The 13,394-nt window shown below is 43.0% G+C and overlaps 1 protein-coding gene across 1 annotated transcript in view; it reads right to left on the bottom strand.

The window, feature by feature from the left end:
• ABTB2 (ankyrin repeat and BTB domain containing 2) overlaps positions 1–13,394 on the bottom strand; it is a 150,014-nt gene that overhangs the window by 54,521 nt on the left and 82,099 nt on the right. Inside the window, exon 2 of the mRNA XM_069857363.1 lies at positions 1,459–1,605. Within this exon, the coding sequence (XP_069713464.1) occupies positions 1,459–1,605 (147 nt within the window). The remainder of the gene's footprint in view (positions 1–1,458; positions 1,606–13,394) is intronic.

Raw genomic sequence — 13,394 nt, 5'->3', positions numbered from 1 at the left:
TTCTGTAGCGCTCTGACGTACTGGAAGACTGCTATAAAGTCTCTCTGGAGCCTTCTCTTACCCAGACTGAACAAGCCCAACTGCCTCAGGCTGTCCTCCTATGGGAGGTTCTCCAGCCCTCAAATCATCTTTGTGGCCTCCTCTGGACTTGCTCCAACAGCTCCCTGTCCTTCCTCTGCTGAGGATTCCAGAGGGAATGCAGGACTCCATATGAGGTCTCATCAGAGCAGAGCGGGAGATCATCGGAGTATTAAAAGCCCTACTTTACAACATCAACCTGTGGCACTCACTTGTCACACAGTACATCCAATTTAAGAACCCACTTGAGAACAGAAAAACCTTCTAATACCTCTGCATTTCCATTTCAGTAGCTCCTGACTCTCCAGGATGTAACCATTTTACGAGATTATCATGAATCTAGCGCTGGTACTAACATAGAAGTCTGCGCAGTTACAGCAGAAATGCATCTGGAATTCAAATTTTCAGCTCAGAATAACGTTCCTTCTCCTTCACACACTCACTCTCTTTATTTTTCTGGCAACGTGCAGCAACGTTTTTTTTTTTTTTTAAAAAGGGAAAGTAGGCAACTGTATCAGGAGATCTATTCACTAGATGTAATGACCAAGTTGGCCAAAGCAGGGACGGGGGAAGAGAGAGGAAGCTGTATTCAATCCCAGCCCCATGCTACAAATGTTCTCTTGTGTTCCAGGATAAATAGAGGTGTGTTAAAGGAATTTGAAAACCTCAAATTAAGGCAGGTTGCAAAATAAATGGTGAAACCCACAAGGTCTTTGCTGGCCCTGATGTTCATTAGCATTCAGATGGTGGAGACTAAGAAAGTGATGCCAGCAGAAACGTTGCAAGGGAAAAGTAGACCAGGAAAACGCAAATCATTTTTGTTTACATTAAAGGGGCTTTGTGAATAGTCTAGGGATGGAACATTTCATTTGGTTGCCATTAAAAAAGAAGGTTTTGAACAAGTTTTACTTACCAAAGTGCTCTCAGATTTTTTCCCTCCACTGTTTTTTTTGTTTTTTAAGTGACCAGAAAGCTTTTCCTTGAATATCCTGCGCCCCTGACATTTCCACTGCACAAACATTAACAAAGAGCACCCTCTTTGCCATCTGAGGGAGGTGCCATTGCTGTGTTCTACAGATGTACAAGAAAGCCTCCAGAGGCATCAAGGCAAAACCATTCATCTTCTGTTGGCACTGACACCCCTAACTACCAAAAGGCTAGAAAAGCCACATCTCCAAAGTGAATTCAATACGAAGTAGCCCAATGAAACAACCTAATTTTCATAAACAGCACCACAAGACAATTAAATCTTGCACAACATTAGCCAAGTGCTGCTCGCACTGTCAACAATGGCAACTCTCCCACTGACCTCAATAGTGGTGGCACTGGTTCTCCTGCTTCACTGAAAGAAACTCGCATTCGGTTATATCCGAGACTTACTCAGTTCAGAGATGCTTCCGACGCAAGTTGCCAACAGAGACTGCTCTAAAGTTCGGAGTTCCAGCTGGGCATAAGCATCCGCCCGTCCATCGCTGCACACAGAGCCGTCGTTATATGGGCTAAAGGAGGCAGGTAGAGACAGCACACCTGGGGATGAGAGCAAACAGTCCGGTTACGAGTGAAGTTATGGGAGTGGTAAAGCAAGAATCTCTACTGAGAGGAGCGATAAGAAACTTGAACACGTTCGCATCTTTCTTGGGGGACTTGAGGTCTTTCAAACAGTTCAAATCAAATTAAACAGTGCTTTAAATATCATTGGAATGGCTGAAACAGTGAAACTTGGCTCCAGGGAGTACGGTTGGATGTTTCTACAGCCTTTAAAAACTAGAAACAAATTGCAGTTGAGATAAAACTACGTAAAAAGCTTTAGTGAAGTCTCTCCTATTGTTTATACAACAACTCAGCTGTGCATACGCAGCTGTATGCAGATTGTGAGATATAAGGGCCTCATTTCTAAAGGTGTGGAAGATAACCTCAAGTCCATCTAAGGTAAACGGTGTAATAGCTGCAATCTTTGCAACCCTGAAAACAAAAACCATGGGCTTTGCCAGTTCTTTGAACCTGCGTGTGGTTTCAAGCACATAGACTGTGGTTTCTACATGTATGAACCTTTGGATGTGCCAAACTACGCCCACAAGTTTTGAGGCTAAGTATATTTTCATCGCTATAAATGACCCCTCCATGAAAAAGAGAGATTAGATGGATAATTACATTGCTCACAAGCACTCGTACCACACACACTCCTTCCATTTTATCTTCCTGCACACATAAACTTTAAATGTAAAGGAACTGAACAGGATTTGCAAGCAGTTTTGTGTGATTATTGGGACCCTATCCTGCTTTGCATATATCCCTAGAACTCATTGTCAAGTTAGAGACCATTTGGGTGCATAGGCTGGGAATGGGAGCAACGACTGGGGATCACAGTATGGTTTGGGTTGGAAGGGACCTCAAAGCCCATCCAGTCCCACCCCTGCCATGGGCAGGGACACCTCCCACTGGATCAGGGGCTCCAAGCCCCATCCAACCTGGCCTTGAACCCCTCCAGGGACGGGGCAGCCACCACTGCTCTGGGCAACCTGGGCCAATGCCCCATCACCCTCACATGAAAACATTTCTTCCTAATATCTATCTAAATCTAATGCTACAAAAACCTTGACATACAGTTTCACGTTAAGACGCAGGCAACCTCTAAAAGGTGCAGTCATTCACCTCCCCACCCCCATCATCCTTTTCATCTGTTATCTTTGGTTGAAGACAGCAGATCTGCAGCCACAATGCAGGTCAGTGCACACAGAGACCAAAAAAAGCCTTCCCTGCTTTCCTCCCAGAGATCCATTAGTTGAACAGCGTCTCTTTAAATTAGCGAGCTGAATTTTGTTGCCTTTGGCCACATGATTGCTCTGAGCGGCAGAGAAGGAAGGGTGGGAATGTGACCTCTAGAGCCAACACGAGGTGGGGAGTGTGCATGTGTGACTGAGACTGAGGTAGGAGAGCAGACCTGCTGGGGCTGGATCTGATGAAACACATTGTGAGACTGCATCCATGGCACAGGTGGATCCAAAAAACCTTTTGCAGTGTTCCCATACTGTTGTTGCTACCGTATTTTCAGTTGTATTCAGTTGCTACCATGTCGGGAAGAGTGGAACTGGATGATCTTCATGGTCTTCTCCAACCGAAACCATTCTATAATTCTATATTTTTAATTACAGATCCATCCTGCAATTCCTTGATTTCAGACAAGGACACTTACAGCCCCAACTGTCTGTGCTCTTACCCTGCTGCATCCTGTATTTTTTCCAGCTTTGATCCATGTGCAGCCGTACCGATCTATTCCAGCTTAGACCTACACTTCCTTCCCACCCTCACCTTCTGACCCCCGTTCAGCCTTAGATGTGGAGATGCTTTTCTCCTAGGCAGCGACCTCCTGTCACATAGGTGCTGAGCATTCTCCTCAAACAAACCCCTGCCAGCTGAACGGCGGCGCATTGTGTATGAGCTTTGTTTCTGCGTCTTGATGTTTTCTTTTGAAATTTCATGCTGAATTGATCTCCCCTACCCTTTTCACATCCGCTTTGCATCCTGCTTGGTGGCAAAGCCAAGGGCTGCATCAAAAACTTCCTGGATAGCTTGAGGATAAGGGAATGATTTATCCTGTTGGGCTTTTTCACTGTACATCACTGTTAGTTAATGGAGAAAACTCTGCCAATGCCCTCTGTAACCTGAATAATTAGGAAGTCGAGGCTTTAGGAGCTAACAGAAGTGATGCATGCAAAGAAGAGCTTGCTTGAAACACACTGGAGCCTCCTATGCAGAGCCTAAGCCACTTCCTTTTCCATGTCAAAGCTATGAAAGGATGTTTTAAGACATATGGATTGAATTTACGGCAGAGGGAGAATGAAAATAGACTGATTTGTCAAAAGTTTCAAATAGAGGCATAGAATTCCACAGAGGCGAAAGCAGAAATGGGCAGTTAATTACTGAGCCAGGTTGAGGGGGAGGAAAAAAGGGGGCACGTTTCCTCTGCCAGCCAGTTTCAGTTGGTTCTGCTTTCTAACAAGGAATTAAAAAATAAAGATTTGAAGAATTATTTAAGTTGGCTTACAAATGAAACTACATTTTCTCAGTTAGCAGTTTGCCAGGTGCTGTGGGTAAGAGGAAACAGGGAGGATTTATTTACTTTTGGAAAAATTACTCCTAGCAGATAGCTGTGGGTGAGATTTATGTTCTCATCTGCCTTAGTACAGCTGAGGAATACCCCTTACGTACGAGAGAAGTAAGGAAGTTACTGAGACTCCAGCCACGTGCCAAAGCCTGATGATGCCACTGGGGATTTTCCCAGGGAGGGCAATGGGATATGAATCAGGCCCTCATTACATGAAGATTTCACAAAGGCTTCCCACACCTTGGCAGGTAAGAGAAAACACCTCTAGACACTGGGTTGGAGGCAGATGGAGAGCAGTGACCAAATGGGCAGCGAGAAAGACACATACTTCACAATTACTACGTCTTACAGCACGTTAATCAGGAATCACAGAATCATAAAATCACCAGGTTGGAAAAGACCCACCAGATCATCGAGTCCAACCATTCCTCTCTCAAGATTTCCTCTCTCAGAAAATTCCAGTAACTGTGTGGAGTTGGAAAAGCTCTTTGCTCATCAGATCAGAAATTCAGGCAGAATCATAGAATGGTTTGGGTTGGAAAAGACCCTAAAGCTCACTCAGTTCCAACCCCCTACCATGAGCAGGGACACCTCTCACCAGATCAGGTTGCTCCAAGCCCCATCCAACCTGGCCTTGAACACCTCCAGGGATGGGGCAGCCACAACTTCTCTGGGCAGCCTCGGCCAGTGCCTCCTCACCCTCACAGTTAAGAATTTCTTCCTAATACGTAATACAAATCTTCCCTCTTTGAGCTTAAAACCATTCCGCCTCATCCTATCCCTGCACTCCCTGATCAAGAGCCCCTCCCCAGCTTTCCTGTAGGTCCCTTTAAGGACATCTGCAGTAGCTTTACCCACTGGTATTATAATTAGGAACAGGACTTAATCTTTACTACCAATTAAAATCACATTGTTTGATAACAGAGACAACTGAATTGTAAAAACTACTTGTAGCTCAAATGGCAGAACCTGTTGTCCTCCCACCCAAATCAAGAAATTTGCAGTCAAAAGGTGTTATAAATCATAAGGGCAATTTCTATTTCTACCTGGCATTCACATTCCTGTATTTTTATATCTGTGGCAACACTGGTTTGAACCATGGCTAGCTAAATAGGCAGAACTGTAATTGAAAGAAACCAATTCATGTCAAAACACTGTTTGAAACCACGTTAAAACTGCCTATTTATTTCCTGACATTCAAGGACATGTTTTCCCCACAAGACAATAATGTGAACCAGTACGTAATTACTGTGCAGGAATGAACCATTCAGGCATGCACACCACTGCTCTAACAATATTTACTCTGATGTGGGCTATGTTGTGTTTCCTACACAACCCTGGCCATGTCCTGGAGGTTGCCTCACCCCTGGAGGTGTTCATGGCCAGGTTGGATGGGGCTTTGAGCAACCTGATCCAGTGGAAGGTGTCCCTGCCCATGGCAGGGCGGTTGGAACTGGATGATCTTTAAGGTCCCTTCCAACCCAAACTATAATACGATTCTACCTTGATATTACAGGAGCAGAACTCGATGCCAGCCTCTGAATTGCCATGGGATGCTCAGAGAGGGACCCAAGTTCTCCAGAACTTGCCTTGCTTGAGAATCGGACCGACGGCCCATGCAGAATTCTGCACAGCTCTGCTCCTGGGGAGCAATCACATCATAGCCAAGGCCCTTGGCAGATCTGCTGCACCTCTTAAAGCAGAAAGATGTCCAAGAGTGTGAACAGACTTTTCCCTGGACATAGCTCAGACTGTGGAAACATTTTTAGTTGCTATTCAAAAGCATCGAATTACAGACAACAATTTCAAATTCTTTAGGAAAGCAGAATAATTGGGAATCTCAGGAACTGCTTAACTGGAATTTCACCCAGTCATGACTGCCTTTAAGATCACTGGCAGCAAGTGCCCATGGACAGGTTTCGTATATTAACTGAGGTAGAACAGATATGCCTTTATTTCCATCTTCTGTTTCAAAGTCAATGGAAATATCAGAAATAAATTGTTAGCCAGCTGTGCCTTAATGGCAGAGCTGAAAATGTGCTTTCAATTGAGTTGCTACAGCGCGCCGCCTCACGCTGTTCGAGAGAGGGGGACTTCTTCACTCCTTGGGCTGTTGAGGTTTGATCTAAGCCATGCTCAAATCAATAGTCTCTCTCTAATTTCATCCAGGCTTGGAGCCCATACTTAAATCTTGGTTAATTAAAAAAAAAACACTATCGCTAGAATTCAGGATTATAGAATCATCATAGAACCATAGAATGGCAGGGACACCTCCCACTAGATCAGGCTACCTGATATTAATGTTTAAAAACCTTATTTTAACTAATTCGTAAACTACACATCTTCATGCTGCTTGCACGTTACATTCACGAAAAAGGACTCCCCATCATTTTTACCTTGCTGTAATGATTTTCTCTGTGCTTTCTCCAGTTTAAATCCTTCACGTTGGGAGACAACTTCCTAGTGATTCACTCATCAGTCATTTGATGACTTTCAAACACTTACACGATGTCTGGAGGTTAAGATGGGGCCACTCACAAGTGGCAAAAGGCCAGGGAGACCTGTCTGGAAAACACTCAAATTCTGCTGTCTGGGATTCCTCAAGGAAATTGCCCAGGGTATGAACTCCCTTATTTCAGAAATGCACTGGCTGGATTCATGAAAGGTTAGAATCAGAAATATAATGATGACAGAGCCATACACCATAAAATACCGACACAGAAAAAAATGCCTTTTTTGGTTTTAATAAACCTGTAAAGTCTACGAGACAATATAATGTGTATTGATTTCTCTCTTGGCCAGAATAAAAGCAGTTCTCTAGGCAAGGATTCTGTGCATTGTGTTTGCTTTGCACCCAACACAGCGCCGACCCTTATTGATCGCTACCATAATACAAATTAGAACAACAGGAAACAAGTATCTACTTGGCAAAACCAACCAGATAGGAAAGACTTCAAAGATTCAGGATCGTCTTGATATGTTATAGATTGTTTCTGAAAGCCCCTAATACTGCAAAAAGCCACATATGGGAAATTAGAGCTGCTATGAATACGCTACAAAAATGTATTAGGAAACTAAGTAAGAAAAAGTGGTCTTGGTCTCCAGCATCAGCATAATTTTGCAGTGTTTGGCTTGTGATATAATCCGTTAAGAAATATTCTGTGAGGTGAGAACGACGATGGTTGATCCCAGTGAACTTCGCTGCGATTTGGAAGGCCAAAACGTTAAAGGCTGACGGTGATGATCTGACTACACTGATGTGAACAGCCAAATCCCACCGATTTCAATGGACCCAGCAAAAACCTCATCCAATTGCAATTACAGTTCCCACATTGGAATTTGGCCGTGTCATCAGGACGGCTGTCACCTTGTACAAAGTCCTGTAATTCTTCATGGCAAGGAGCATTCAAGGCTTTCCTTGGTTTTTTGTTTCCCATTCTATCGAGCCACACAATGCCATGCAGTTCCCTCTTGCCAATCAATTCCGAGTCCAGGGCGCTACCTAGAATTAGTGCCAATTCCTGGAGCTGGGCTTTCTTCTTGCTGCGCTACCCCTGCCAGAAAAGCTCAACACTCCTTTATTTTATGAAATGAGCCAGAATCATTCTGACAGAACACAAACAAACACTCCCACCGCCCCCCAAAAAACAGGCAACCAAAGTGTTCTTGACATAACTTACTCAAATCTAAACACATCAGGCTCTATAATTAACTACAGTCATGCTATAGATTGTGAGAAAGACTTGTGATCAGGAAACAATGCATCTAATTGCTAACATACAGGGAAATAATGCGGCTTCTGCTATAAAGCAGGCAGGCATCTCTTTCAGTTTATCTCCATCAGCAATAAGAAAAAAAAAAAATCAAACATGGTTGTATCTGCATCCACATTAAACAGGAATACTGTAATTGAAAACAGGAGGAAAAGCAGAAGAGGGAGGAGCTTCAAGCAGAGAGAGATAATCTTTAAATCTTCTGCAAGTGCCCAAGTGAATCACCCCACCAAAGAGCTGCTCTCCTAATCCAACACTTCTGGACACATGTGTCTGATGTCTTTTGCTATGAAAATGATGGAATTTTGCTGGAATTTGTATGGGAGAAGGCAAGAAGTACCTGTAAGAACAATTATATTTGAATCCACCTCTCATCTACAAGATGATAAATGACTATAAATGTAGGAGAAAGGCCTTGGTTTAGTACCAAGTAAGTATCTACTGAGTCATTAGTCCCACTTCAATATCCCTGTGGTCTTCCGGACAACCACTAGCCTGGCTTGGCCCCAAGTGAATAATTGAACCTGAGCTCAAGGGAACATGGTCTTGGCTTTTCCTTTAATGACTGCCCAAAACCACAGCAAATGTTATCTTCAGCAGCAGCAGCAGCGTACTTTGCAAGGTAAAAGGTATCAGTGCTTTTATAAGGTGGTGGTTGTCCCCATTTCCTAGATGGAGGAGGACAGAGGAAGAGAAGCAACTGTCAAGCTCACGCATCAGAACCAGGTCTTTGCAAAGTCCAGCTCATAGAATCATAGAGGTTGGCAAAGACCTCTAGGATCATGCAGTCTGACTGTCAGTCCAACACCACAGTGTCTACTAAACCACTCCATGAAGTGCCACGTCTCCCTGTCCCCTTCGACCCTGCCTGGATGAAATTGGTCAACATGAAGCCATTGCTCTCACAACCTGGATCCAGAGATTTGAAGGAAATAGCATAACTGCAGGGCATTACTCTGGGTTTGTAGAACTGTGCTACCTATTTTATACATCATAATAAAAGACCTTTGAGGATATGATCTGTAAATACAAACTGCAAATGCTTCGTAGTACTATGACAACAACTGCTTTGGAAACGGAGCGTGAGAGGAGAACTTACCACTCTCTACAACTACCAGAAAGGAGGTTGCAGCAAGGTGTGTGCTGGTCTCTTCTCCCAAGTAACAGGTGATAGGAGGAGAGCAAATGGCCTCAAGTTGTACCAGGAGTAGTTCAGACTGGATATCAGGAAAAACTTCTGACAGGTGGACTGGATGAGCTTAGAGGACTCTTCCAACCTTAATGATTCTGTGATTCTATGTATGCTAGAGGGTCAACAACTTCATCCCTAAACCAAGGCTGATCCATTATGATTTTTTGCACATGTGGTTTACCAGATCTTCTACGTAGGCTCTGAGGACAAGCAAAGGCCCCCACTAGACTGCAACGTCAGGCTGAGAGAGAAAACCACCTACATTTCTAGGACTCTTTATTTTCAGGATCCAGTAAAGCCCATTAAAGAGAAAACCCCATATTAGGCTGTAAATATCAATGAAAAAAACAGAGAGTAAGTTTTATGAGGCGTGCTATAAATAGACTATGAACACTGTGAAAGAAATACAAAACCAGAATCCTGCGCCAAAAACATTCTGTGGCCCAACAGGCAGAAGACTAAGCATTAACTAGTTGTGTAAAGCCTGACCAGTTTACTCAATCTGTGCCCCAGTCCACTTATCTGGAAAAGGAGGATATTGCTTCATTCCTGTTAAGGGTAGTCTGACAGAAGCAGCGTTTTTGCTTCATTTCTCATTCTCATCTTACTCCTTCAAGCTACTCAATGTTTCAGCAGTGTCCCCACTTCCCATAGGTGACAATAGGACAACTCCTGCCCTTTAGCAACAGTTCATCTTTCATTTACGTTGCTCCTTTTACCTTCAACTATCCCAAAGCTACTTCTGAGATGAAAAGACACTGTGACAACGTATAATTCCACCTCAAGAGAGCTTAGGGTACAAGAAGAGAAGCTTTACCCAACTGAGAGGGCTAAGAAAGGCAAAATGCACTTTACCCTAACAGAGATTTTGATGTGGATACAATATCAGGAGAGTAATTCTGACAAACATAGCAAAAATACCATGAGAATTTATAAATAAGAAAGTATACGCACGCACACACAAGAAACAATATATGAAAGCTAAAACCCAAACATTATTAAAAGAGAGAGAGAACGGGCAAATAGTGGCAACTCCAGAAACACTAAGTCTATTACTGTAAGGATTAGAAATGTTAGGGAGATGAGGTTTATACCATTTTCTCAATTTCCTTGGAATTCTTTAGATGTCTCCAGTTCAGGTGCTTTTACAGTAAAACCAGCTTCATTTGGAGCAACCAGTGGGACTGCAGCAACTGCAGGCACCAACTAGAGCCTTCATACCCTCTACAATACCCTCTTCTAATCCGTTCCTTATTGTTCACTGTCCTTCCTGAAATATGGTCTTTGAATCATGCCCAGTTCTCCAGATGTGGTCTGACTAAGCTCTTTGTACATGCCATAATGACTTCTCTTTACTTGTGTTCAATTCTTCTATTTATACATCCCGTGATCTGTATGCTTGCCAAACACAAAAAGAGGACAGTAAATTTATATCCTCTGTCACTCACAGTTCTTTTTCTTAGGGAACATCTAGATGGAGAATCTAACAAAGGCAAAACTCCAGAATAATCCCCTGCTGTCCCTCTCAGCTATTCCACAGTAATCTTTTCAAAGACCTTACTCTACACCACCTCAGCCCATCAACTTCTTTATACAGGTCCATCCTCGTTAGACTTTCCTGGCTGTAGCAAATATGGATTAAAGTAAAATATTAGAAACTGTGATCACTTGATAACAAACAGCAAGACTGTGATTCCATCAGTCAATGATTTAGAGCATCCTAAGAGGTGTTTATTCTACACTGACTTTAGTAAGTCAGGAAGAAACAAGAAGTCAACCATAACCAAACTACAGCTCTTCAAGGACTGGTCTTCTTTCCATGACCCAAGGATCGTCTCCATTAGCTACCAGCAACGCAGGCTCGACAGATTTGATTTTTAGGGTGAAACATGCATCTGTCACTCAGTATAAGACTGAAATTTTATCTATATGAGACACAGCACAGTCCTGAGACTATAAAATCTGACCTCAAGAGGGCAAGGTCTGGAGTCTCGCTAGGACGATGACATGCAGACTGTGCCAGCAGCTGAAAATGATTCAGGTTTTGAGTCACTGCCCAGACAACACAAAACTTTGGGTGGGTGTATCCTGGATAATTCATGAGGAAAAAGACAGCATATCGTAGATTGGATACCAATATTGTTATCAGAGTAGCTACAATAAATTGCTCACACCAGTATTTACATGCATGAGTAGTTCATGAATCACAAGCCTTGTTGTTTTTACCCCAAAACTGCCTGGAGCCCAGTATTAGCTTTGGTGAGCACAAGTTTTTGGGACAAGTATAGACACAAACCTCCACCATACAGACAACAATGTTTGTGTTCGATGTGCACCATTAGACAGGGTTTACTCTCTAGGAGTATTCTAATAGCACTGAAGATCAGCACCAATTCTATCTGAGAGGAGAATGTGCTCCTCTTTTAATTTTTATTTCCCCAAACAAACACTTGGAAGTGTTTCTTTAAGGTCCCTTTCAACCCAAGCCATTCTACAAAGTATTTAGCACTTCTTTTTCCCCCCCACAATACAACAAATTATTCTTTTACTAATGATAACATTTTGCAACTTGCTGTTTCCTCCCTTCATCCTGAAGAGCTTTTCAACCACGACCAATTTGTTTAAAGACTCAGAAGTGGAGCTGAGGAATTCCACTTGTTCACCAACTGCTGCATTTTGCCCTCTATCTTTGCCACACCTTAGTCCACTTCTCACATCGTAAGTAGCACTAAAGGACCATCTCATACCATTTACATTCATGCTTGATATATGCCACTTGCTTTGGCTTCTAGCACTTATTTTACTCTCTACTTCTGAGTCTGCATCCTCCCTGCTTGTTCCCTCATCATCATCATCACCATGCTTGTACTCTCCCCAGGATTCAGCCTGTCAAGGCTCAACCCCCATTTCAAACAATAGCAGATAAAATATCTATTTTTGAACCTACCCTTTAAGGGTAGCAACACCGTAAGAATTCGGCAATATTTGTAAAGCTAACAGAAGAAAACACCCCAACAATTCCTCTACAAGACTCTGGTATGCCTCTCACATCACGTAAGAGCCAAACACACTTCCAAGTCTAAGCCTTTTGGTTGTAGCCATTTATAGTTTGTATAAAAAGCATAACTTGTACACTTCCATTAGAGCCCTAAATAGAGCTGCCCTGAGCAAGTATTCACTTTTCAAACAGAACCTCTTTGAATTTTGTTTTCATAAGAATGTTGTTACCACTATGTTATTTATAGACATTTACATTGAAATAATTGGTCAGAAAATTGCTTTGATTGATGGATCCCCAGCATTGTTTTGTAACTCTTAATATCTCAGAATAAAAAACAGGTTGCCTGTATTTTTATTCTAAAACAGCATCTTTTTTTTGCATAAGCATAAAAAGCAGCAGTGTTTACAGCGCTCACACTGGATAGACATCATTCTTTGACAGGCTGAGAGAGTTGGGGTTGTTCAGCCTGGAGAAGAGAAGGCTCCAAGGAGACGTTACAGCGACCTTCCCATACCTGAAGGGGCTACAAGAAAGCTGGGGAGGGACTGTTTACAAAGGCTTGGAGTGATAGGACAAGGGGCAACAGGTATAAACTGGACAGGGGCAGATTTAGACTAGACATAAGGAGGAATTTCTTCACCATGAGAGTGGTTGGCCCTGGAACAGGTTGCCCAGGGAAGCTGTGGCTGCCCCATCCCTGGAGGTGTTCAAGGCCAGGTTGGATGGGGCTTGAGCAGCCTTGATCCAGTGGGAGGTGTCCCTGCCCGTGGCAGGGGGGTTGGAAGTGGATGATCTTTAAGGTCCCTTCCAACCCAAACTGTTCTATGATCTAGGAACACTTCCACATGTTCCAGATAGCATCTGCATAGAGGATGAAAACCACAGTCTCAATCTTGTATTTTATTTTCCTTTTAAAACAGGGAAAATGCATTTTGATATCTTCATTAGACCTGCGCTCCCTATCTACAAAGGATTCAATCATTCAAGCCAACTGATTTAGCCAGTGTGCTGTGTTCTTAAAGCTTCCTCACGTTTTTAGTTTCCAATTACACCATCTCACAGTGGGCAATTATTTTCTTGACACTTGGAACATAATTATTTGTAGACGTGATTGCCTTCAGGTGAGATGATGAAAAAACAGGAAAAACTGCCTCATGGCAGAAGTAAAAAGGAAAGGAGGAATTCTTGTAGCTCAGAGAGCATGGACACACGTGCCAGAACAGTTTTGACAGGAGCACAGCCACG

Source organism: Phaenicophaeus curvirostris, chromosome 5 (genome assembly GCF_032191515.1).
Source record: "Phaenicophaeus curvirostris isolate KB17595 chromosome 5, BPBGC_Pcur_1.0, whole genome shotgun sequence".
Lineage (NCBI taxonomy): Eukaryota > Metazoa > Chordata > Aves > Cuculiformes > Cuculidae > Phaenicophaeus > Phaenicophaeus curvirostris.
The sequence above is the reverse complement of the archived record's forward strand: the minus strand, read 5'-3'. Positions and strand labels throughout refer to the sequence as shown.